General features: G+C 55.2%; 1 protein-coding gene across 1 annotated transcript; it reads left to right on the forward strand.

Annotated features, from left to right (window-relative positions):
• The first annotated feature begins 3,582 nt into the window (after positions 1–3,582).
• UCK2 (uridine-cytidine kinase 2) lies at positions 3,583–24,425 on the forward strand. The gene is made up of 7 exons (XM_050977503.1): positions 3,583–3,851; positions 13,384–13,543; positions 14,555–14,651; positions 15,489–15,631; positions 19,804–19,901; positions 21,717–21,765; positions 22,512–24,425. The coding sequence occupies exons 1-7, from the start codon at positions 3,753–3,755 to the stop codon at positions 22,649–22,651; spliced, it is 786 nt and encodes a 261-aa protein (XP_050833460.1). The 5' UTR covers positions 3,583–3,752; the 3' UTR covers positions 22,652–24,425.
• Positions 24,426–25,669: the final 1,244 nt, after the last annotated feature.

Below are 25,669 nucleotides of genomic sequence, written 5' to 3' on the forward strand. Positions count from 1 at the left end.
GTGTGCAGGTGGCTGTGACAGACGTCACTGGGAGGTGGGAAAAGTCCCAGCACCGTGTCCAGGGAACTTCCCGTTGCATCAGGGCAAAACTGAGAACTGGATGTCAGCAAAACGGGACTCAGAGCCATCAGGGAGGCAGGGATGGAACTGAGGTGGATGTTTCTGTTCGGGGTGAGCAGCAGGGAGATGCTGACAGCTGGTGATGCAGAAGGATTTGTGATACACAGAAAAGAATTCTTCCCTGTGAAGGTGGGGAGGCCCTGGCACAGTCTGCCCAGAGAAGCTGTGGCTGCCCCATCCCTGGAAATGCCAAGGCCAGGTTGGACAGGGCTTGCAGCAACCTGGGCTAGTGGAAGGTGTCCCTGCCCATGGCAGGGGGCTTGGAATGAGATGAGCTGTAAGGCCCCTTCCAACCTAGTGCATTCTGTGATTCTATATTATTTTGTGCCACCTCATGCAGTTCCCTGTGCTGAATGCCCTCCTGCACCCTCTGTCCCTCTCTTTAGAGCTCCCTGACTTTCCTGGCTGTGAGATGTATCAGCATCTATCAAAGCAGTATTTTGAAATAGTTTCTCAGATGCTGCTGTGGGAAATGATTCACATGGTATCACTTATTGATACTGAAGGGCAGATGCAGACCAGGAGGAGATGGTCAGTGAACCATGAACCTCTTTCCTCTGCAGGGTCCATGCTTTGAACTGGAGGTAGAGGTGACAACAGGCCCTTTGTGATTTCATCCTGTCACTTTGAATCACACGGGGATCCTTATCAGCAGATCCTTTTTACAGACAACACACAGCACATTACCCTCAATGGCATTTCCTTTTCAAAACAGCATTCTTGTGCTTTGATCAACGTGTAAAGGACAGATGAGAGCTGGGTGCAGTCTGGTTTGATCTACCAGCCTGGGATAGGAGAAAAAGGAAGGCATTTGCATAATACATCGCTCTGGTTTCATGAGTCAGGGGCTGGTGTAGTCCACAAACATTCTAGATATAGAAGTGGTAATATTTATGGAGGCAACCTTGAAACCAGATTAGAGAGACACATAATCCCAGTAGGTTTCACACACTGAAGTCTCCAAGCTTAAACTGAACAAAAGGTTCAGTTACTTTGCACAGTGTGCTAGTGACCAGCAGCCAGTAAAAGGGTGTGTAAAATTCTCAGTTTTGAGGAAAGGTACCATCTGTAACCAACTGGGACTTGCATCTAGTTCACTTCTAGGTCACAGCCCTGGCCTGGTTTTGAAAGAGGCATTAACCTGACCTTTGCAAGTTCTCCTTGTGTTCTGTATAAATAAGCCTTAGCTTATTTATATGAGGTATCCTTAGCTCAACCTCCTCCAAGAGGCACTTACTTCTCCTTCCCCTGCAGGTGTGTCAGCTCCTGCCACATGTCCAGCCACAAGAGACATGGAGGTGAAATGCCATGATGGGCATCCTCCAGAGAAGCTCAAGATGGGCAGCACACAGCCTGAAACAGCACAGCAGAGGGCTTGGACTGTCCCCAAGCAGGGCAGCAGTGATGGCAGGCATAAGGAGAACCCAAGAACCTGGAGTTCTCTCTCTCCTGAGGGGGTTTTGCCATCCACATAGAGCTGTGTCAGCATTGGAGTAAAAAAGAAGAGCTGTGTGGGACCCCCAGGGTCCCAGTGGGGTGTGCAGGAGCTCTGCCCATGGCCGGTGCCTGGAAACTGGCAGGGGGCCATGGGAATCCACGGGAACTCATCCCTGCAGGAAGTTCTCATCCATATATAGCACTTCCTTCCCTGGCAGGGGCTGCATGCAGTGCCAGCCTCCCTTGGCACTGCTGGAGAGGAACTGGGAGCAGTGGGCAGAGGGGTCAGGGCTGCCAAGGAGATCCTCTCTCACATCTGTGTGATGGGGGACATGGCACCTGTCTGGCAAACACCTCCACACCTGCTTTGCTGTGTTGAAGTAGAAGTTAGAAACCTAAATGAGTGTTCTGATCATCTCTGAACAGGGCTGGGAGGAGCCTTGGGGCATTGCTTGGGCTGGCTCCTGCTCCAAAACAGGATCAGCACTATTGAACACTTTCCATACAGGAGCATGTCTATTGGATTTTTTAATTTTATTTTTTTTTAAATCCTCAGATGTAAAAGTCCTTACTCTCCTTAAACAACCTTTTCTGGGATTTAACAATTTTCAACCCTACAAAATGTCCCTCAATTGTCCTTGTAACAGTGTTCAGCTGGCAACATTTTGTTTTAGTCCCTAAGGGTAAAAGAAACGTATTCCCTTTCTGTGTGGCAGCCTTTCATGTATTTGTAAATGGTTATCGTGTCCACACAGCCTTACAGCCCAGCAGAGACCTTCCCCAGACTGAACATGGATGGGTCCTGCAGTCCTACAAAGCCAGACCCTGGGCTGTTCCTGAGTCCCCACTGGAGTCTCTCCACCAGGCCTCACCTTTCTCAAAGCACACCACCTCTGGATGTGTATATGCCCCAATGGGATGTTTGCCTTCTTCACAGCGGCATCACCAATTGATTCTTTGATCCATTCTACACCAGATCTTTATCTGTAAAAGGCCTGCTTAGCCAGCAGGCTCCTATCTCACACTGTCATGGATCATATCACATTTGTCTGCGTGGACTTGCACCCTACGTATTTCCAATCCTTTTTCCATTTTGTTGAGGTCATTTTGACTTTGAATCCTGGCCTCCAGAGCATTCATGGCTCTTTCCAGACAGGTTCCGTTTGCTAAAGACATAAGAATAACTTTTATTCCTGGATTTGGGTAATTAATAATAATAATTTATGAGTGCATTGCAGGACCAGGGCCCAAGTGGGGTGGGAGAATCACAGGGTCATTACAGTTGGGAAAGACCTTCAAGATCACCAAATCCAGCCATTGACCCAGCTCTGTTCATCATGAAACAGTGTCCCCAGGTGCCACACTTTTGTGGTTCTTGAACATTTCCAGGAATGGTGATTATGCCACCATCTCTCTGGGTACTCTGTTCCAATGCCTGACCACCCTTCAGGTGAAGAAATTTTTCCTAATATCCAACCTACCTACCCAAGCCTAGGAAAAAGGCTTGGGTAGGTAGGTTGGATATTAGGAAAAAACAACCTCCTTTCAGGTGTAGAGTAATAAAGCTCCTGCTGAGCCTCCTTTTCTCCAGGCGGCCCCTCTGCCTTGTGCTCCAGACCCTTTCCCAGCTCTGTTCCCTTATCTGCACACGCTCCAGCCCCTCAATGTCTTTCTTGTCGTGAGTGGCCCAAAACTGACTCCAATTTTCGAGGTGCGACCTCACCAGTGCCCAGCACACAGGGACGGTCACTGCCCTGGCCCTGCTGGCCACACTCACTATTGTTGATCCAAGCCAGGATGCCCTTGGCCTTCTTGGCCAGAGTGGGAGACAAATAATGGAGCTTCTGCTGGGGGCCACCGTGGTGTGGGATGAAGCGGAGTGTCCGGAGAGACGAAGAGAGTCGAAGGGAGCCGGCGGGGGCAGCGCGGGGCGCGGGGGCAGCGCGGGGCTCGGCGCCTTTGTCCGCGGGCGGGCGGGCGGGCGGAGGGCGGCGGCGCGGTGCGGGCCCATGTGGCCGCAGTGCCGCCCGCCGGCGGGCTGGGCCGGAGCATGTGCAGCTGCGGCAGCACCTGGCAAGGAGCCGCAGCGCCGGGGATGTGAACCAGGCGGGGAGGAAGGCCCTTGACTCATCAGATAAATCCAGCCCCGCACGGCTGAGCGAAGGCGGAGGAGGCGCGGCGGTGAGCCGGGGAGGATGGCGGGGGACAGCGAGCAGCGGCTGGAGGAGCAGGGGCAGCCCAGCGGCGGGGAGCCCTTCCTCATCGGGGTCAGCGGCGGCACGGCCAGCGGCAAGGTGCGGGGATCGGCGGGGGAGCTCCGCGGGGGAGCTCCGCGGGGCGGCCCCCCCAGGCCGGGCCGGCGGCCACATGGCAGCGCGGCGGGTCCGAGCGGCCGCCCCGCCACGTGCGCTGCTCCGCGGCCGGGCCGCGGGATCGGGGCTGGCGGTGCCGGGGCTGCGCCTGGAGCCGGGGCCGCGGCTGCGGATGGAGCCGGGCGGGCTCGCTGGCTGCCCGGGAAGGATGATCGGGTGGAAGGAGCGCGGCCACCGAGGCCTCTGCCCGGCCGGCGGACGGAGCCCCGCGGACACGTGGAGGGGGGTGCGGGGTGGGTGCGGGATTTACTCGCTCCTTTTTTTCCGGCCGGGACCTTGTGTCTCTTTGTGGTAGCGGGCAGAGCCGGGGGCTCCGCGGAGCAAGGGTGGCCCCGGCTCGGCCGGGGCAGAGGCGGCATCTCCCTCCCCTCCAGAATCTTTCCTGTAGTGAGCGCTTTCCCCGTTCACCTTCAGCCGCACCGACCCCAGGCGCTGCCCGCCCCGCAGGGCACCTCGGGGGCGATGCAATTCTTTAATTTCCACCCCCGCCGCCCGCAGTGGTGTCGGTCGTGCATGGGGGTGTCCTTCTCTGCCCAACTTTAGGGTAGCGGGAGCGGGGATTCTGCAGCAAATGCTGACTCACAGCGGCAGAACGACCTCCTGGCTGCTGTGCCGGGAGGGGCTGGCCCTTGGCAGCGGCAGGTGGGAGCGGAGCGGGGCGAGGGCTGCGGGGACGGGGCATCGCCCGCCGGGGCAATGCGGGTGTTGCCGGCAGGCTGCTACACCCAAACTGCAGCGCACGGCAGCCTTGCAGCTTTTCAGCGTTTTATTTTCCTTGTTTCAAGCAGTGTGCCTGTCTGAATTTGTTTAACCTCGCTAGGTCACTTTCTTTTTTAATAAGAAAAAAAAAAAAGCTTTTTTTTTTTTTTTTTCCCCTTCTTATTTAAGAGCAGTAAAAGCAGCTCCACAGCTCATCAGCACTCGTGTGCAGGGCAGTACATTCTACCTGTATTTTGGAATGGATTAATAGATTTGGAAGTAGCTATACCTGTGAAATATTTATTGCTGAGGAAACTGAATGTGGGCTGGCACAGGAGAAGGATGAGCCTGAGATCTGCGGGTTGATCTCCGGGAGATCCCTCCTTCTCTTGAAGGCATAACCCAGCTGCTGTACCTCAGCCCAGTGTTTTAAGCATGTGTCTCTGAGTACCCTATTGATTCTTGGTCTGCTGTTGCTGCTGCAAGGGGGAAAAATCCAGCTGTAACAGGGGAGGGATGGTGAGAGAGAGGATGCAGTCTCCTCCGGTGGGAACCAAAGCTGGATTATTCTTGCAGCACAGCTCCTGGTGACTCAAGCACGCTGGGTTTGTCTGTTCTCTGATGCGTGGGTCTGCCTCTCTGTAGTTGTCCCAATAACATCGTGTCTGGCGCTGCTGAACTGTTATGTCTCTGAACACTGTGTCTCAGGCCCACAAGGTAAAAGCAGTGATTACAGTACAATGCACCGCAGTGGTGCTCAACTTCAAAGTGAAAATGCTCAAGAGCAGCAGGCTGCCTTAGGAAAAAAATAGGGAAATGGTTCTAGCAAGGGAGATGTACTAACTGGCTTTTCCTGTCTCTCAGCTTTGATTTTTTCCCCCTCCAGTGGCTGCTGAAAACCTCTGTGCAATGTTGCCTATTGATGGGAGTCCAGCAGATCGCTACAAAGTTGGTGGGAAAAGGCCACAAGAAATATGCTGACAAAAAACCCCAAGAAACAGGAAAAAATGACCCAGGACTTGTGCCCACAGCCCCTCAGATTCACATTTGGTGTGGCTGCAAGGCAGGGATGTGGGGGCTGTCCCTCACCTGACTGGTGACAGTGGCCTGTGCTGGGTGCTGCAGCATGTTCTGGGAAAGCAGCAGTGGGGCTGATGAGGTTTGCTTAGCTAAGGGCTTGCCTGCAAATCCAAAATCCAGCCCAAGGGCTGCCGTGCTGATGTGCTGGCTCTGGGTGAAAAGTGAGTGCTAGCAGGGGAGAGAAGCAGGCACCTTTCCCAGTGGGAAAGTGACAAATCCATCTGACTTGCCTTGACACCAATTGGGGGTTGTTGTCCCAACACACCCCTTTGGCAGCACACCAGCCCAAAGATAACGGAGGGAATTTGCCTTCCAAGGCCCCCTGCAGCTCCTCCCACTGCTGCTTTTGGGTCTGACATGGGGACAATAGGCTCCACAGTCCCCTCCATCCCTCTTGGTGCACCAGCAGGGTCAGGCTGTGGAAGGATGGGGTTGTGTTTTGTAGCTGGTCTTGACTTGTGTGCCCTGGTGCCCTGGGGAAGCTGGTGTTGGAAGCAACCAGCCTTCCCAAAAAGCTGGGATTGTTTGGATAGTGTTCCTTAAATCTGAGAAATATGAGAACTCAAATTTGAAGGCTGAGTTGCTCTTTCCCTAGTTAGCAAAAGAGGCTTGAGCAACTTTGCCCACTCAAATAGGGGTAGAACACTGAGTGCTTTCCTGGTTTTTGGCTCTGGGAAGAAAGCTGGACTGTGTTGGGAGCAAAACTGGGGAGCTGCAGAGACCCTGGGATGCTGCGGCCCAGGGCAGTGCAGGCTGTACAGTGGCTTTTTTGAGTCAGCTCAGCTGGGACAGGCTCTTCACAAAAAAAGAGCTGTCCCCTGAAATTCAGGCACGATGCAGTCTGGGCAAGGCATGCTGGGCTTTCCTGGGCTGGAGATGACTTGGCATTAAGACCCCCGTCCTTCCAAACACGAAAAGGACTGCAACTGCCTCAATCCCTCAGAGCAATTCCCAAGGCTTGATGTCACATTTTCTTTCACCCTATCTGTTCTCAAGTGTTCTGCTGGAGTTCTTGTTCCCTCTTACACCCATGGCCTTTGTGCTAACAGCTCCTTCCCTTGCTCCTGCAAGACATTCCTGACCAGCAAGGGCTCTGCAGTGCACAAGGCAGGCAGCCAGGCTGGGGGCTGGAGGAAAGTTCAGCAAACTGACTGCTGAGATGAGCTGGGAACTGTTGGGATACCTCCTAAAGCTCTTTGTGTCCTCACTTCAGCTTAGCTGCTGGGACCTTGCAGCTCTGCCAGCAGTGCCTGGAGCAGCTTGCTCCCAGCAGCAGCATCTGGTGCTGGGGTGGCTGCAGGGGTGGGGAGAGCTCTGGGAGCTCAGGCTGAAGCATTAATTGTCCCCACGTGAAGTGAGGTGCTGATTGCTGCCTTCCAACAGGAGCTTGTGAGAAATGACAGATTGCTTTGGTTGGCTGCTCATGGCTCAGATGGAAGTGAGGGCTGAGCAGGGGTGCCTCTGCAGCCCTGGAGTTACATCATTTGGGTCTTGAGTTAGCACATCCAGTTCCCAATGTCTGTTTGAACATGCAGCCTCAGAGTTTCCAGCCTGCAGAGCACCAAGATTACAGCTTGTGATCAGCCAGGTGTGCTCTTCACTGACTCCACCAGGCACTTTGAACACTGGCAAGGCTGGCTGAGGCTGCAGGAGGAGGCTGAGCCAGCCAGGAGGCTGGAATTGCCCAGCCAGGGTGGGACAGCAGTGCTGGCCCCCAGGGAAGGAGTGCTTGGAGCTGCCTGGGGCAGCTCCATCTCTCATGGAACCTCTTCTGTGACACAGCTCAGCCCAGCAAGGGCTGAGGTCCCCCACAGCAGCCCGGGGGTCACTGCCACAGTGTCACCACCCGGATGGCTGGCAGAGAAGCCCAGGGGAGATCCGGGAATGGCTCCCCCACGGGAGGGGGACTAACAGGAATTGCAGCAGCCCTGTGCCGGTTCAGCACCATTTCCTGGTGACGTTGGTTTGTGGCTGGCAGGAGCCCTGCATCACAAGGTCTGACTAGTTAAACACTGGTGTCAACGTGTGCTAGAGACTCATCAAACTTTCTAGTAGAACGTTGTTGTGTGCCAGCCCTGATCAGACTGATCCACAGGACGTTTTGATGGGTCAGCCCTTTCCTGTTACTGATGGAATATGTGCTCATTATGGAGCCTGCTTACCATAGTCCCATGGGCTCAGCCAGCTCTGGGCTATGGAGTTTGCAGCAGGGGCTCGGGAAAAATATCCTGTGCCTAAAACCAGAGGATTGGGAGGGATTGTGTTCGGGGGCTTGTTTTCCTCCCTGTGTGTAATCTGTGTTTAGAGCCTCTGTGTGTGCCTGTTTATGCTCCAGCCTGGGGATTGCTGATCACATGCACAGTGTCCCAGGGTGAGTGAATAGAAACCTGGCTGTGCCCCTCCTGCTCTGCTTGGCCTGTGGCTCACAGAGGGAAAGGCAGGAGGGTGAACCTGCCTGGGAGTGCTCTGGGTGCAGGCCCAGGCTTTTGGTTCAAGAATACCATTTCCAGTCCTGGTGTTGCCACATGTGTGTGCTCCCATTAGGACTGGAAAGGATGTCGTGGGTCATGAACTGGCTGTCTGCAGTCACAGGCATTTGATGGATGCTCTGGGACCCTTCCCAATTTGCTGTCTGTTCTGTGTGTATCCCAGTCCAAGCACTTCCTGGTAGTTTATAATTACCATAACCTTCAGGAAGAGACCAACATCTGTAACTCGTGTGCTGCAGGAGATAAGGGCAGCGTGCTACAGAGGACAGCAGAGAAATTAAACAAATGATTACAGTGGTTCCTTAGGTTTGATCTGAGGGAAAATCCTGCCAGAGCACAAAACTGGAGACTGTCTTATCCACAGAGGTGTGATGAGGACACCTCAACCAGGCTGCTGCAGCTGCAGAGCCATGGCCAGCTCCTGCCAAGCCAGCTCCCAGTCAGATCCTGCAGGAAGGGCGTTATGGCACTGATGTCCCTGGAGATAACCTCTGGGCTCCTCTCCCTGCTGGGATGGGACTGCTGCAGTCTGTCCTTGCTCCTGGTTGTGCTCTGGGCCAAGGGCATTGCTCTGTCCTCATGAGCAGCAGCCTGCAGCGGTGGCAGGAGGCTGTGCCACACTTTTGGCACAACCCTTTTCCTCCTCCTGAGGGATCTGGCAGCTTCAATGTTTCTTTAGGGGTGGAATCACTTACCTAGATAAGTTAGTTTGGTTGGGTGTCTCATCTAGAGTCCCTGGGAAAACGGGAGGGCCTCTGTGCAGCTGGAATGGGACCATCCCTGTACAGTGCTGGGTTCCTTGGGGATGGACAGACTGCTCTCAGCATGTGGCTTTCAGCATATCCACCTGCACAAGGCTTAGGTGCTCCTGCCAGCCCAGGACAGGCCTTGTCCTCCTGGGGCTGGAGGCATCAGCTGTGTCCTGGCCCCTTTTCCTGGTGGTTCCTGGTGGGTGACAGTGGCACTGTCCATCAGCTTTCTCCTTCATACCTGTCAGAAGTTGTACTAATTCACTGATCAGAGCTACCCCGGAGGGATTGTGGGATAATCTGCATAATAATGTCAGGGAATTAGTCAACTCCTGAAGAATATCTGAGCAGCTGGCTATAGGCCACGAGTGAATGTGAATTAAATATGTAATTAATGCATTCCAAATCAATGTTAGAGGTGGGCCTCCAAAACACTCCTCTGTCGAGTTTCCTTCCCTGTGTACCACCTCTCTCCTTTTGGGAAATATGTTGGATTTCTTCTCCAGGTGCCCTCTGTATCTTCCTAGCAGAATAAAGCTGTACTTCTTCCTTGAACACTGGCTGTTTGTGTGCTTGGTTCAGGGGAGGAGTCCTGCAAGGGGAGCTGCAGCTGCTCCTGCTCAGGAATAACCTCTTGGAGCTGTCGCTGGCATGGTGCTGTGCTGATACCTTCCTCTCCACGAGCTGGGAGGTGTGGGCTGCTTTGCACAGCTTTCCCAGGGAGCAGCTCGAGCACAAAGCCTGGGGGAGTGCAGCTCCAACCTGGAGCTGAGTTCCCCTCGCTGCAGCATGTGGGAAGTTGTGGTCCATGGCAGCAGCCAGGCTCCCTCCTGCTTGGAAAGTCCTGCTTCAGTTCCATGTGGCTACCATGGGAAAGGTCTGCTTGGCAACCACAGAGGCTCAGAGCCTGGCTATATTTAATTTTAACCGAGTTCTGGAGGAGGGGAAGCTCTCTCCTTTTGCTTGAGAAAGCATCCTGTTGCTTGGAGTTGGCTGAATCACCGGCAGCGTTGGCTTTGGCTCGTGGCAAGGTGGGTATGGAAAGGGGCTGAGCAGAGGCAAGAGGCTCTGGCACAGCTCTCACAGTCCTGCAGAGGAGTGGTGTCACGTAAGGCATGGCTGGTGATGGGCTTCAAATCCTCCAACTTGTGTACTGGGATCAAGTCACCTTTCTCAAGGCATCCTCTGCACTCCTGGGCTTCTTGGAGAAGAAACAATTGTCTTCTTCCCCGGGAGAAGCAGCAAAAGAAGGAATCTGAGCCCAGGCTGCCCCTTCAAGTGGCTGCTAAGTGCCTGTTGTCAGCATGTGTCCCCTGCATCCAGACTGAGGCACACTGGCACAGTTCTTTGGAGTCATGCTCTGTTCTTGCTCTTACTGGGCATCTGTGGGTCTCCCCAAAACCTGGCTGTGCTCATTTCCAGTTATTATTGATGGATCTTTTCACAGTCACATGTGTGTGCTGTGCTGCTTTGGGAAAAAAGGGTTTAAGCAGGTAATATGTCATTTATCTGGGGGGACATTTCCCGAGGCTGGGAGTTTCTGTTCCCATTGTGTAGGGGAGTTTCCATGCTGTGTGTTTCTGGTTTTTCTTCCTCCTTAACAGTGGGTGTTTATCAACCAAGGGGAAAAACTGCATGTCCAGCTGTAGGAGTTGTTCAGATTGGCATCAGGGACTGCCCCTCATGAGGCATTGTTGTTCCTACCACAAATGATAGTGAAAAAAGGAAAAACCTTCTCTTGGACCTCGCTGAAGTTCATGGCCCTACAAAGGAAAGCTGAACATGCCCTGTCCCCCACTGTCCCTGTGTCCTGCTGCACTTAATGCAGGTGCAAAATGTGAGCAGTGCCTGGCCCACACTTACAGGACCAAGGTGACAAGTGTGCCTCTTCCCAGAGCCAGAAGGTGACATCCCTGCTCACCCAGGCAGTATGGTGTGCTGAAACTGAGCTCGATCCTGAGAGCAGGATGTCCTTATGGCTTTCTTTCTCCACCACTTCTGCCAGCTCTCCAGAGCCCACCAGGGAAAAGGGAAGGGTCCACTGTGTCTGCCAGGTTGCTTTTTCCAAGAGGCACCATCTGCCCCCCAGCCCTGGATGGCAAATGCAGCTGGGATACAATCTGTTCCTTGTCTGGAAGCTGCAGGGAGGACGTGTTCCTTTCTCCAGCTGCTTTGGGGTACTTTCTCCTTGGGCTTTTCTCACTATCAGGTGTCTCAAATTGTGAGGTATGGAGCTACAGGGTGGTTTTCAGAGCTGCTGGAGGCTCTTCTCCACCTTCCAGAATCCACAGACCAGAGATTAGGGTGCACAAGGCAGAGGGAGGACTGGCACCATTTGCTGATGCTCTCAAATGATTTTATTGCCAATACACATGCTGAGGTCCAAGGGGAGAGAGTGAATACAAATCCATGTGTTGCTTTCACTGATTCAAAGGAAAGGAGTCCTGCACCCTCCCCTGGGCTGGCAAAAGCAGTTTCTGGTGCAGATCCACGTGGAACCTGTGGCTCAGGGGATCTGTCAGGGTGGCTGTGCTGAAGGGCAGTTTATTCCTGATGGCAGAGGGCCTGGGAAGTTTGGTGTCCTGGGCAGCTGTAGCCAAGGCTGAGCCCTGCTGCACTGTGTCCTGTTGCTGCACAGGCAGGCAGTGGTGTCTGGGGGAGTGAGCAGCCAGGAAAGGTGGAAGAGACACACTGAACACTCCCTGGTTTTGCAAAACCTATGGGATACAGCTGGGTAAACAGTAGGGCTGAGGCAGGCCGGAGAAGGATTTGTGGAGTGGGAAAACAGGGGAAAGGGAGAGCAGGCTCTGGCTTTGTCTGTGTGTGTGCAAGGGCAAGTGACTGGCACGGACTTGCAGGGCTTTGTTCTGGGTGGGAGCAGCTTGCTGCAGGGCAGGGCTGCCAGCCTGGCTTGGGAAGCATGACCTGCCTGCTGGGAGAGGCAGGAGAAGAAGGTGGGATGCTCAGGAGACCCCATCCCTGACCCATAACCCAAACTGGTGCCCAGGGCCACCCGGACTGCTGTGGGTCAGCTGGAGCTGGTTCCCTCTGCAGCAGAGCTGTGAGTGAGCCTCAGCCAGGCTGGCGATGACTCACAGCCCAGTGGCCACAGCCAAGGCAGGTCAGCCTGGCCTGGAGGGAAGAGATGGTCCCTGGAGACAGGAATGCTGTCAAATCTTCCAGCTTCTTAGGCAAACAGCCTTGCCCTCTGCCTGCCTGGGTGACCTCCTCTGCCAGGCATGTGTTCCCCTCCCTGCTCCCTCTCAGTGCTGCCTTCAGCTCTGCAGCTGGAGGTTGCCAGCCAGGTATGGAGCAGACGACTGAGCCATCCAGGAGGCAGGAGCATGGAAAGAGCCCCTGGCAGGCTGGAGCAGGCAGGCTGGGGCAATCACGCTGCTCTTTGCAAGGCACAGGGCTCAGCACAACACTTGTGGTGACCAGGGCCAGGAGCAGCTCAGCTGGACACCTGCAGCCAGTGTGACTCCTCGAGTGGGAGCTGCTCCCTCTGGCACAGGAGCTGCTTTGCTCTGGGCAGTGGTGCCATGGGGCAGTGGTGCCATGGGGCAGTGATGCCATGGGGCAGTGGCCCTCAGTGGCCGGGGCAGTGCTGGCTGCCAGGCAGCGATGCAGTCGCCACCAGTGCCTCACACAGTGGCCAAGGGCTGCCATGCCTAAGGAGAAGGGACTGCAGCAGGCTCTGGGATTTGTCCCCCAAGCTGTGCTCTGTGTCCTGTCGCAGTGGTGGCCGTGCCCTGGTGCCAGCAGAGCCGGTGCCAGCCGCCCTGTCCCAGCCTGCTCGGTGGGCAGTGCGAGGTGCCCGCTCCCCGTGCCAGCAGCCAGGGCCACGTGGCCCCTCAGCCGCTGACTCTGCAGTGCCCCAGCCTCCTGTGCCAACAGGCACCAGGATGTGCTGGCTCCTCCCAGCCCTGGCAGCTGTGGCACAGATCCCTGATAAAGTCCCATGGGCTCGTCTCCTCATACCTTCCCATCCTGGGCTTTGTTTGCTCTCCCTCATGCTGTGGTGGGGTTTCTGGGATGGGAAGGAGCTGGGGGAGCCAAGACTGCTTTCTCAAGGAGAAAGTTTCCCATGGGAAGCTGCCTGGCAGGCTGGAGTGGCTGGGGCCCCATGGCATGTGGCTGAACCCAGGCAGGAGCCAACTGTTTTTCTGCTGCCACTTGTACCCAGAATAGGAGCTGTGGGCAGGCTATAGGGGCGGAGGAGAGGGCGGCAGGCAGGAAGGGAGAGGTGCTGCTGTCACACTAAAGAGTACCATGGTGATGCCTCTGGAGCACTTCTCCCTCGGTGGCTTTGGGAATGCCACAGACTCTTGGCTGGAGGTGCAGCAAGCAGGCAGGGCTGTTACCTAGAGACATCCTCCCTGTGCTGCTAAGATGTAACTTGCTGCTGATGTGCTTCCTTTGCCATTCCTTTCCCAGTCCTCAGTGTGCTCCAAGATTGTCCAGCTGCTGGGCCAGAACGAGGTGGATTATCGCCAGAAGCAGGTGGTGATCGTGAGCCAAGACAGCTTCTACAGGGTCCTCACCTCGGAGCAGAAATCCAAAGCACTCAAAGGCCAGTTCAATTTTGACCACCCAGGTGAGTGGAGAGCAGCACTGGGGCTCTGCCATGCACTGTGGGCACAGGGATGGAGTGGGACCCTCAGCTGCAGCAGCAAAGAGCCTGCATGGACACTGGGGCTCTGAATCCTCATGGGATGGCTTAGTTTGCCTCTTGTGGAGTAGGGTGGCTGGGACCACCTGTGTGTCCTCCCCCCATCTCTCTTAGGAAGGAAATGGGGTGGAGTGTTTGGGATGTGAAAGAGCAGGTTATAAACTCTCAAATTCCTTAAGACCCTCCTCTTCCTGCAAAAACATCCCCCAGTTTGATCAAGGTTTTCATAGAATTGTAGAATCATTGAAGAGTTTGGGTTAGAGGGGACCTTAAAGGTCATCTTGTTCCAATATCCTTCACCTAGAGCAGACAGCAAAGGAACAGATTGGTTTTTGGTGCAGCTGAGTCAGGCCCAGAGAGATCTGGCCTGGCAGAGTCCCTGGAGCCAGCAGGTCCATGTCCCTCCTTCAAGGAGGGAACCAGCTGTGCAGCTGCTCTGCAAACCCTTCCACCGAGGGGCCCTGCCTGTTACCACAACAGGGGCTCTTTGAACCATCTCTGGGCTCGGTGGGGAAATTCCAGAGCTGCTGTCCCTTGGTCCCCACGAGGACAATGGCCAGAGGCAGCGAGCCCTGAGCAAACAGAGCCCTGTCTGTGTGGCAGCTCCGTGCTGGAACACTGCTGCAGTCTCTCTCCGAGGGCTGGAGCCCTGGAGGAGATGCCTTCCTGTGCCTGGGCTGGCAGCAGTGCTGCACAAGGACAGTATTGATCTCTGCAGGCCACATCCCAGGCTGGTGCAGAGCCACAGAGCCCCGTGGCTCTGGCAGAGCTGGGCCTTGCCTGCTCCCTGGGGAGGTGCAGGGCTTTCCTCCCAAGTCTGTGTGTCTGTCTGTCCCCAGCACGAAGTGCCAACGACTCTGGCTTGGGCAAAGCTCAGCATCTGGTGGGTGGGAGAGGTTGCAAAGCTGCCTAGGGTAACGTTTCCTCTCTCCTCAGATGCCTTTGACAACGAGCTGATCGTGAAAACGCTCAAAGAGATCACAGAAGGGAAGACGGTCCAGATTCCTGTCTATGACTTTGTCTCCCACTCCAGGTCTAACAGCTGCTCCTGCCTTGCTGTGCCTCTGCTAACGTCCTGTGGCAGCCCTGCCCTCCCCAAACTCCTGCCTCTGCTTGGGTGCCTAACCTGCCAGCACAAAGTTTCCATCCTAACTCCTCCAGCCCTGGGTTAGGGCATCCCAGGCAGACAGAGGCACAGGCTGAGGGTCTGGAAAGCTGTGTAGCCATCCAGCAACATCCAGGCATCAGAGCTGGGCATTACCACCTCCCTTCTCTTCCCCCGTCCACGCCTCCTCTCCCCATAAACTCAGTGTTTGCAGCTTTAACAAGCACTCCAGCCTCAAACACCCTGGCAGTGCCAGGAAAGGAGGAGGACAACAATTCTTGCTCCTGTAACACTCCCCTTGCCTGCGTTCAGCTTGTTTTTGCATGCCCGTGTTGGTTGTGGACGGCGTGGCTCTGCTGTGTTTCCCACAAAAGCTCTGTGCTGTCAGGGAAGCGCTGCCTGCTCCCCAGGGAAGCAGAGCTGCCCTTGCAGGTTCCCTTGCATAGGCTTTGCTGGGCTTTCTGCCTTGGCACATAACCCTTGTGAGCAGCAGCTGGCCGAGGTAGGGGGAGAAGGGCTGGCATGCTTCCTGCCTTGCCATTTGTCCTTCCAGGAAGCGTACGTATGCCTTGGATTCCCTCCACGGCGGTGGGGTAGGTCTGCCCTCCCCTCCCCTCTCCTCTCCTGTCCTGCCCCCCTGGTGCAGCAGTGGTGTCCCAGGGTCGGAGCAGTGCTTTAGGAGCACAGCTGTTTCCCCCCCCACACCTCTCTTTGTGTTGGCCAGCCTCCCCCAGCAGCAGGGTTTGACTGTGCTTCCCCTGCCAGGAAAGAGGAGACGGTGACGGTGTACCCTGCCGACGTGGTGCTCTTCGAGGGCATCCTGGCCTTCTACAGCCAGGAGGTGAGGGACCTGTTCCGCATGAAGCTCTTCGTGGACACGGACGCCGACACCCGGCTGTCCCGCAGAGGTGAGCAGGGACACCAGTGCCCCTGACTGCTCTGATCACACAGGCAGGTGACAGTGAGCAGGGCCACCAGTGCCCCTCACTGCTCTGGGCACCCAGGCAGGTGACAGTGCCACCAGTGCCCCTGACTGCTCTGGGCACACAGGCAGGTGACAGTGAGCAGGGACACAAATGCCCCTCTTTTCTCTAGGCACACAGGCAGGTGACAGTGAGCAGAGCAGAGATGGCGCAAAGCTGTGAAGTGCTGGGGAGTTTTTCCTACCCAGTGCAGAGTGTCACTAGGGCAGCTTGTGGCTTGCTCTGTGTGTGTCTCTTGGGATTCAGCAGGGTTTTTGCTGCCTTGGCTGGGATTCCTCCTTTGATGACTGCTGAGTGTGCCGTGTCCTCGCACGGCCCCGTGGCACCAGCCCAGTGCCAGCAGCTGCTGCCAGTCAGCAGATGCCAGCAGGGAAGGGTGCAGTGGGCAAGGCAGAGCAGCTGGGCAGTTCAGCCAGAAGGCAGAGCCTGAGAGATCCACTCAGGACCCGGGCTGTGGGTGTGCTCTGAGGATGGATTTGGTGCACGTGGGGAGTCTGGTTGTACTTTTGTGCAGCCCATTGTGGAGCCTTTGTGTGGCACATGGCATTGGGGTGATGGTTTGGGGGCAAAGAGCCCCAGAAACCAGTGTCCCTCTGCAGGACTCCCAAGTCCTGCTGGCTTGGCTGTGGGGTGCCAGCTGATGTGGGGAGGGACACCCACACTGCAGGGCCTGCACGGCTTGAGTTGTCCTTTGTTTCTAAGCAGCCTTGAGGGGTGGGTCACTGATGCAGCATCTCCTGGGTGACTAAAAAATCATTTAGGGACTCTTGGGGCAAAATTCACTTCTGTCTGGACTATTGCTACCCCTGGCTGGCTCTGAGAGGTTCCACAGGGTGCCTGGGGATGCAGAAGATGACTCAAGAGGAGCAGTCCCTCCCAGAGCTCTGCGCTGTGACGAGGGGAGCGCGTCTCAGTGCGTCAGTCTGGGACTGTGTGTGCATGGGACTGTTCCACTCTGCAGTGGAGCTGGTCTTGCCTGCCCTCCTGCTGTCAGGCACATGCAGAGCCTCCTCAGCTGCTGGGATGTCATCAGCACTGATGAACATCTCCTTTTTACCAATCCCTCTTGACCCTGCCCACTGTTCTCGCATGACTCACCCAGGGAGGTGACAGCACAGTCAGTTGCAGGGAGATGTTTTAGCAGGTCACAGATATGCAGGGTCCCAAAATGTGAGCCCTAATCCCTTAAAATGCTGTGCAGGAATTCAGGGCCACACCCAGCCACAGGGTAGGACGCTGTGGTGGTGACAGTGACCCCAGCCAGCAGCTCAGCCCCAAGCAGCTCCCTGCTCAACCTCCCCTGGGGGGAGAGAGTCAGAAGGGTAAGAGTGAGAAAACTTGTGGGCTGAGACAAAGACAGTTTAACAAGTAAAGCAAAAGCCACGAGGCAAGCAAAAGGAGGGATTTGTCACCACTTCCCGTGGGCAGGCAGGTGTTCAGCCATCCCCAGGAAAGCAGGGCACCATGGTGTGTGATGGTTATGTGGGAAGACAAATGCCATCACTTTGAATGTCTCCTCTCACCTTCCTCCTTCTTCCCCTAGCTTTGTATCAGCATGTGGGATGTCCTTTGGGTCAGTCAGGGTCAGCTGTCCCAGCTGTGTCCCCTCCCCCCCTGCTGGGGTGGGGTGAGGAGCAGCAAAGGCCTTGGATCTGTGTGAGCAGTGCTCAGCAATAACAAAAACATCCCTGTGTTATCTACACTGTTTTCAGCACGCATCCAAAACACAGCCCCACACCAGCCACTCTGAAGAAATTTAACTCTATCCCCACCAGAACCAGCACATTCTCCTGCCCTTATTCCAAACCACCTAAATCATGCTCAGGTCCCACACTCTCCAGTCCCTTCTCATTCCCCACCTTTGGTGTTTCACACAAATATCAATCCCCTATTTTATGGAACACCCTTGTAACAGATCTGAGTGTCCCCTGAGTTAATTCAGCCCCTGACTTTGGGCTCCATCTGTCCTGGTGGTCATTCAGGACAGGTGAAGGTGGTGTGTAGTGTGGAGCTCTGGGCTCACTGCTGTGCTCACACTGCTCTTGTGAGGCTTGTACTTCTCCCACCCACCATCAGTCACTTGCAAAAGGGCAGCTTTGCTGATGGAGGTGCTGCTGTCTCCTAGTTACTGCAGCTCATTGCTCTCCTGGTAGGAATCCGGCCATTTCCCTGCCATCAGCAGTTGGTAGGACCAGTGCAGCATCAAATCTGTTTACTGTATGTCTGCCTGTCATTTCTGGGAAAGGAGAGCCTGTGTGAGAGGTGCCAAAGGTATAATCACGTCCCTGGAACGTAGCTGGAGGCAACTCATTGCAAAAGTTGGGATCTTGTGTTGTGATGTGGCCCTGAGTCATCTTTCTGTCCCAGAAGCCCTAAAGGATTGCAGCAGTTGGGTTTTCAGCTGGGCAGCAGCAGGAGGTGAGGTTCCTGGAGGTGCAGCTGACAGCTCAGTTTATCACTAGTGCTGGGGTTCAGTGTGTGCAGCTCACACCATGCCCATCTCAGCACCTGTCCCAGAAGTTCTGCTAGCAGAGTGCAAGGGGCAAGGTCTGCCAGGTACCATGGGATCCATGGGGCTCAGGGACCTCATTCTGGCTAAGCTCCCTCACTGCCCTGTCCTTGGCCAGTTTCCCTAAAAAAGAAACCAGTGTCACGTGCACCTTTTGGGGCCAGTTTGAGTTTGGGCCTGCTGGCTGCAGAGGGGTGCCAGTCTGTCCTTGGGGTATTTGCCTGCCAGCAATGCCTCTGGACAGGCTGTGTGGTTTCACCTGGGCTCTTGGGACCTGCTGCTTTGGGGCCAGGCACGAGCAGCAGGTGTTTGAGCTGTGTTTGTGTGTGGAGTGATTATCCTGCTGTGCTGTGCCCTGGGAAGAGGCAGGAGAGCTTTTCCCTGTCAGGACCAGCCCCTGCCCAGCTTACAGGCCTCCTGCCCCCCAACAAATAAGGTGTGGGGCCTGGGAAACAAAAGTGTTGTATTTTCCCTGCCTCTTTTTCTGTGTTGTTCAAGCTGGGGCTCAGTCCTGCTCTCTGGAGAAGCTGCTCCTGGTTCCTGGAGCAGGCAGGGAGCTGGCCCCCATCCTGCTGCCAGCCCTTTTCCCCCATCATTTCCCCCTGCAGGGCTGTGAAAGGCCACACTGTGAAGCTGCTGGCCAAGGGCAAAGAGAGCCATGGGGCCAGTGCCAGAGCAGCAGTGTCCTGGCCCTGAGAGCACACAGGCAGTGGCTGCCCAGCAGGTCAGGCAGGCTGGCAGGGCAGTGCTGTGCCTTGGCTCTGCTTGGGACACGAGGGAAGGCGCATGCCAAAGGCAGTGCCAGGCACTCACATGCTGGGGAAAAGCCAGCAGCCCCCTGGGGACAGCCAGGAGCTGTCTGCTCAGCCACAGGGCTGCTTTGGCTCTTCCCTGAGGATTGAATTCCTGCTGAACTGAGCCACTTCTCCCTGCTGAAGTGGCTTCAGACTGGAGATGGCACTGGCCCAAACAGCTCATGCAAACAGGGTGAAAGGCCTGAGTGGCAGAACAAGCAGGAGGTCAGTTTGCTCTCCTGCCTTTGGGCTTCCTCCTGAGCTGACCTCCTCACCTCTGCTTCTCCTGCTAGCTGGGGACAGCACAAGGAGCCTGGCAGAGCTGTGCAAGTGGGTGAGTTTTACTCTCCCCACCTCTGCAGATTTGAGTTAAACTGTGCCTTAATGTGTATGTGTGGCTGAACCCCACTGATTTTCTACTTTTTGGGCACCTCTGCACCAGGATGACAGAGATTCCCCAGTGAGGCAGGACAGAGTGACAGGAGGGAGGCAAAGCCTGAGGCTGGGAGCACTCAGGACTGGGCTGGCACTGGTTACAGCTGGAATATGCATGCAGAGCTGAGAAGGGGGCCAAGAAAAGCCCTTGGCCAGGTCAGCCAGCCCTTGGCTCCCAGGAAAACTTGGAAACAGGTTAAAAGCACGGAGCTGGGATGGGATGTGCTCGGACACATGGACAGCAGCTTGCAGGAACGGAGATCTGAGGCAAAATAACCAAAGGCTGTGCTTAGTGAAGGGGAAAGGGGTGGAGAGAGTTGTGCCTCAGCTCCTGACTGTGCCTTCCACCTTCCCCTCAGTGCTCCGAGACATCAGTGAGCGAGGCAGGGACCTGGAGCAGATCCTGTCTCAGTACATCACCTTTGTCAAGCCTGCCTTCGAGGAGTTCTGCCTGCCGGTGAGTCAGGGGAATGGCACCCGTGAGAGTGCCTTGTGCCCAGAGCTCACATCACCCCCTGTGCCTGCCTCCCTCTCTGCAGGCTCTGCCAGGGCAGGCTGTGATGGGGACTGTTTATACAGCCACTGCCTTCCTGGTGAGATCACGCTTCCCTTTGGGAAGGCAGCATGGCCAGAGGAATCCCTCCCTGGGCAGCTCAGCCTGGCAGAGAGGATCCTTGGCTGTATTTAGCTGGGGAGTGGGAGGTCTCTGCCCCCTGGCAGGGTTTGCTGTGTCTGCCTCCTCTTTTGGGCTGTGCTGCCTGCCCTTTTCACCCTGCAGTGCTGCTGGCCTCGTGCTTGGGAGAGCAGGGGAGCTTCTTCCTTCTGTCTGTGCAGGGGGATGTGGCCTTGCAGGTTGCATTTCCTGGCTGGTGAGTGGCCAGGAGGACAAGGCCTGCCTGGAGAAAGGAAGCTTTTTTGGGAGCTGATAACAGAGGCAGGGCTGCCTGGCAGACAGGGACTGTGTGAGGGAATTTATTGCAGTCCTGCAGACTTGCAGGGAAATAGCATCTTTGCAGCATCAGCCATTGTACACCTTTCCTAGCTCTCATGGAGAGGAGCCTGTGCCTTGCTTCTCAAGGCTTTTCAAGCAGAGGTGGTACATGAGGATTTTTTTTTTTTCCTGGAGGAAGTGAGCTAGCAGAGTCCTGAAACCTGGGAACTGCTGGCCAGCACCACAGGCAGGAATTAAACTGTGCCTCCCAGCTTAGGAGCATCCCTATGCCTGTCTATCTGGTCAGCTCTGCCCCTTACCTTAAGAAGGGCTGATTCTGTGCTACAAGATCTTTTCCTGGCTCTTGCACAGCTCCCTTTTTTCAGTCTCACTCAGCTGTGGCTCTGGGGACCAATTCCAAAGCCCAGAAAGGCTTTTCCTGAGAGGCAGGTCCAGCTTGCAAGGCTCCTCTTCGTACAAGTCCCCAGCAAGATAAATCCACAGTTTTTCAGAGCAGCAGATGCTGCATCAGGCTCTTCTGATGAGTCTGTAGGAGAATGAAGTGTGAAACAAGGAGGGCACAGAACTGCCTTGTTTCTACCCACAGCTTTGCAATGGTCTGCTCCCACTTCCAACCTGGTGTTGGCTCAGCTGCAGAGCAACTGCAGGCTCAGCACCCCCTGTTGCTGTTATTTGACTCCTAAAGCAGCTCTGAGCCAAGTGGTGCAGTACTGAAATGGTCCAGCATATCCTGGTGGTTTTTGATATGTCTGGAAGCACTTGGAGGTGTCAGGTGACACCCCTCACCCCAGCCGGCTTGGTGGGGCTCGGCTGTCAGCTGTAAAACTGCCACAAACAGGGAGGAGACTGAGACTGGCACCTGCAGGGGAAACTAGGTCAGGACTGGTGTCCTGAATCACACCTCTGCAAGTGGTGTGGTAGAGAATTCTCCCCCCTTCCCAGGCAGATCTGGTGGCTGTGCCCAGGCATGCCAGCTCGTGCTCTTGGAGCAAGTCTGAAGTGGATTCAGGGGGAAGGATGTTCCCAAGAGCATCAGCTGCTGGAGTCCTGTGATTATGAGGCTTCTTAATTGTAGATTTTGTTCAGGGTGCCTCTTACTGGCTTCTGTGTGAGCTCTTGAAAATGGAGTCAGGGCATGAAGCATGGCCCTTGAAATGCAGAGCAGAACACAATAAGAGCATCCAAAATGTATTATCAGCAATGACATACCACCCAGAGGGTCTGGGGAGGGCAAGGAGCTGCCCCAGGGAGCAGGGACAATGCCCCAGCCCGCTGTCTCCCCACTTTTTCCCTGTAACAAAGTGCTCTCTCTCCTCCCAGACCAAGAAATACGCTGATGTGATCATTCCCAGAGGAGCAGATAATGAAGGTAAGCACTCAGGCCCTGCTGCTCTGCCCTGGCAGCCAGCTTAGGGCTGTTGCTGTTGCAGTGGAGTTAGGTTGGACCTGTCCCAGAGGGGGCTCAGGCCACTGCCTGAGAACAGCACTGCCAAGAGAGTGCTGCTACCACAAGTGTGCCCTGTTCCCTTTGCTCCTGCTTGGAGCATTATTGACTGGGAGTTTGTGTTCCTGTACTACCTCCAGGCCAACTCTTGGTTCATCCCATACAAAAGGCAGTGTGCAGCTGGGTCAGCCAGGCTGGGGTCAGCCTGAGCATCCTGGCTGGGTTCAGCCTGAGCATCCTGGCTGGGTTCAGCTTGGGCATCCTGGCTGGGTTCAGCTTGGGCATCCTGGCTGGGGTCAGCATGGGCATCCTGGCTGGGGTCAGCCTGGGCGTCCTGGCTGGGTTCAGCCTGGGCATCGTGGCTGGGGTCAGCCTGAGCATCCTGGCTGGGTTCAGCCTGGGCATCATGGCTGGGGTCAGCCTGAGCATCCTGGCTGCGGTCAGCCTGAGTGTCCTGTCTGGAATCCACTTGACCACCTTGGCTGGAATCAGCCTGACCATCCTGGCTGGATTCAGCCCTGACTATCCTGGCTTGAGAGGCAGAGGGATCAGGTCCCAGGGGGGAATAGGAGAGGACAGCAATAGGAGGGACAGCAGGATCACAACCCTACCTTGGCTCTGCTTGATTTTTGCTGCCATCCTAACACCCTCTCTCCCCCTTTTGCTCGCAGTGGCCATAAACCTGATAGTGCAGCACATCCAGGACATTCTTAACGGAGGACTCAGCAAACGCCAGAGCAACGGGTACCTGAATGGCTACACTCCCCCGCGCCAGCGGCAGCCCTCAGAGTCCAGCAGCCGGCCCCACTGACCCGGGCAGAGCGCGAGGCCAGCACGGCCCCTCTGTACATACTGTCCACTCGTGCCCCCCTTATCTATTTAAGAAACCAGACGGAGACGAATGCCTTTAATTTTGTATGTTGGAGTTGCCCAACGAGAAGCAGCCGGTTGCTCGGGAGCCCGGACCACCCTCAGCTCCCGGCCTTGCTCAATAACTCCTCCAGCACGGAACCGGCTATAAACCTCTATAAATATAGAATTGCTCTATTTTTGCGTAAATGCAGAATAACGTAAAATTACTTGCTGGAAGGTATTTGCCAGGCTCAGTGTTGCTGGGAGGGACTGGGAAAAAGGGGGGTGCTAGGAGGTGTTGGTGTCAGGATCTTCACCTCAAACTCGGTAAGGAAGGAAGAACTGTGGTGGTGTCCGTCCTGGGCAGCTTGAGTGTTACACCTGGGTTGGGTTTGTCTCCTCCTGGCATTGCTGTTCAGGTGCAAGCAGCCTGGTTCTGGCTGGAAGGTGCTGCACAGTGCTCCTGGCAGCTGGGAGAATGATGGGGAATGATCTCCCCCTGTCTCTCTGCAGCTCCAAGTCTCAGCCTTTCAACAGCATGCCTGACACCCCTTCCTACCACAGGTGTGGGGCTGCTGCCACACTCTCCAGTGAGGACCTGCTGGGTATGTGGCCATATAAACATGGCCTTTTTAGCATTCCCCATGCCATGGCAGCACATGGATACCTTCAGCCCCTCTGGAGCTTGGTGGTGGTGGCACTGTTAGTTGACCCTGGGCTGACCTGCCTGGAGGTTGGCTTGCAGGTCAGAGGTGTATCTCATTCCTCACTTGGGTTTTGCTCTTGTGTGGGGGATTCTGGGGTTTTTGAGGTATGGCTAAGGGACAACCAGCCTCTTCTCAAAGAAAGGGGCAATGGCTGATCAAAGGCAGCTGCTGAGCTGCCCTTCTGTAGGCCCTGGGCTGCCTTGCATCCCCATGTGGGACATCCACAGGTCCCACCTGGGTAGTGGGAAACTGGGTGCCCAGCAGTCCTCTGCTCCCTGTTTGCAGAGCCTGCCTGTGTCCCTTTCACTGTCCTGGGGGAGGACACTGTCCCTGCAGTCTGTTGTCCCAAGGGCTGCCCAGGCAGTGCCCTCCCTTGCCCAGGGTAAGAGTTAGTCTTGCCTAACGTGGTGGTGATACAACAGCCATGTCCAGAGGGGTCTGGTGGGGTTGTACTGCAGATTTAGGGATGCCTGGAGAATCCCCCTGCAAGGTGGGGCAGTGTGGCTGGGGCAGGGGTTTGGTGGGATGGTGGCCAGCAAAGATCCTTTGGCCAGTGCTGCTAAGACTGACTTGCCCTACCAAACCCAAAATTTCACAGGCATCCCACAAAGCTTGGAGCAGAGTCCCTTAGCCTTGCTCCCTTGTGGTTCTTTCAGTCTTTCCAGAGCATTGGTTTTGCTCTATGGTTAAGAGTTTAATGGACCATGCTCCATTGCTCTCCAGCCTGATGTGAGCTGGGACAAGGTTTGATCCTGGTGAGAACAACAAAGGAAACACCTTCCCCCAGTGACTGCTGCTGGGGCACACTCATTCCTTCTTGCTCAGTGACAAGGAGGCATTTTATCCCTCTCCCTATGTGCCAGCAGTCCTCCAGGCACATCACCTTTGCCATGACCAAGGGCTGATTCTGTGTGGGTAAGAGGGACCAAAGCTCTGCAGAACTGGTGAGGCTTCTCAGGGTTCATGCAGAAGACAAGATGAAATACTGGCTTCCTCTCACCAGTGAATAAAGACAGAATAAATGGATGCTGGTGTTGTCTCCTGTTTGGTGCTGCACGGTGCTGACTGCAGTCCCAGCATAGAAGCAGGCTTGGCCAACCTTGTCTTAGTTCTGCAAGTCCAAGCCAGACCTGGAGCAAAGCTGCTGGCACAGATCAGTCCCTTGGTGAAGAAAGACAGCAGCTCTGGCTTTTTGGCTGGTTCCCCCCCACTGTAGGGCCCCAAAAAACTCACCTGACAAGGCTTTTAAAAGGGCTGGTGGTTGTTGATGTGCTCTGTTTTGCACAGGAGAAATACTGATAGGGTACTCTCAAGAGGCCAAAACAACCAAAAAGACCTTGCTGGCCAATTTAGAAAATAAAAGAACTTTGACTAAAGGTTTAGAGTAGCACACACTAAACATAAAGCACTTACCTCAGAGAATTAAATTGGCCCATTCAGCTTTGCAAACTTTAGCCCATTCAATTTTAAATTATTCATGAATTCCAAGAGGAAGTAATTAAAGAAGAAAGCAAAAGAGAGAGAAAAGGACACATATAGCTACCTTCCTCCTGGGTTCCAGAGGTGTTTGATCTGATAAAAACTCTGGTAAAAAGAGGAGATAGGGTCAAGACCTGTGCTCACCTCGACTGGGAAACCCCAGGTGGGTGTTCCAGTCATTTGGCCACTGGGGAGCTCGGTTGGGGCTCCAGGGGCAGGTGTGGAGCATTGCCTCTGCTATGCCAGGGATTGGCAGCCCCTGCAGGGCTGGGATACAGACTCTGGGGATGGAGGATGTGCAGAGCAGGGCATTACCTCACCAGGGCAAGGCCTGACCTGCCCCTTCACACACATGCACCCCAAAATGCCTCAAGACATCAATCTGTCACACTCAGCAAGTCCTGGTGCACATGTGGCTTGAGGTGCTGTTGTGAAACCCCTCTGCTCTCAGAACAGCAGAGCTGGACAAGACCAGCCCTTCTCAGTATCTTGAATAAGTGACAGTCATCAAAAGCCCTGACAGGCAGGGTGGCATTAGCACCAGCAGGGTGTCAGGCAAGGGGGCACTGCTTTTGGCAAAGGGATAAATCAATTTGTGGCAAAGCACTTGATGTTAGCATGGATGCAAAAAGGGGAAGTCAGGCTTAAAGGACTTGATAACCCTCTGAAGGAATGACTGCCTGGGTGGGTGAGGGAAGAGCAGGGCATGTTGTCTGCCTTGGCTTGAGTCAGGCAAGGATATATATAGGATCTCCTGTAACTTCCTCGTAGGGGTGATGGATGGGCTGGGT

Source organism: Serinus canaria, chromosome 8, assembly GCF_022539315.1.
Source record: "Serinus canaria isolate serCan28SL12 chromosome 8, serCan2020, whole genome shotgun sequence".
Classification (NCBI taxonomy): Eukaryota; Metazoa; Chordata; class Aves; order Passeriformes; family Fringillidae; genus Serinus; species Serinus canaria.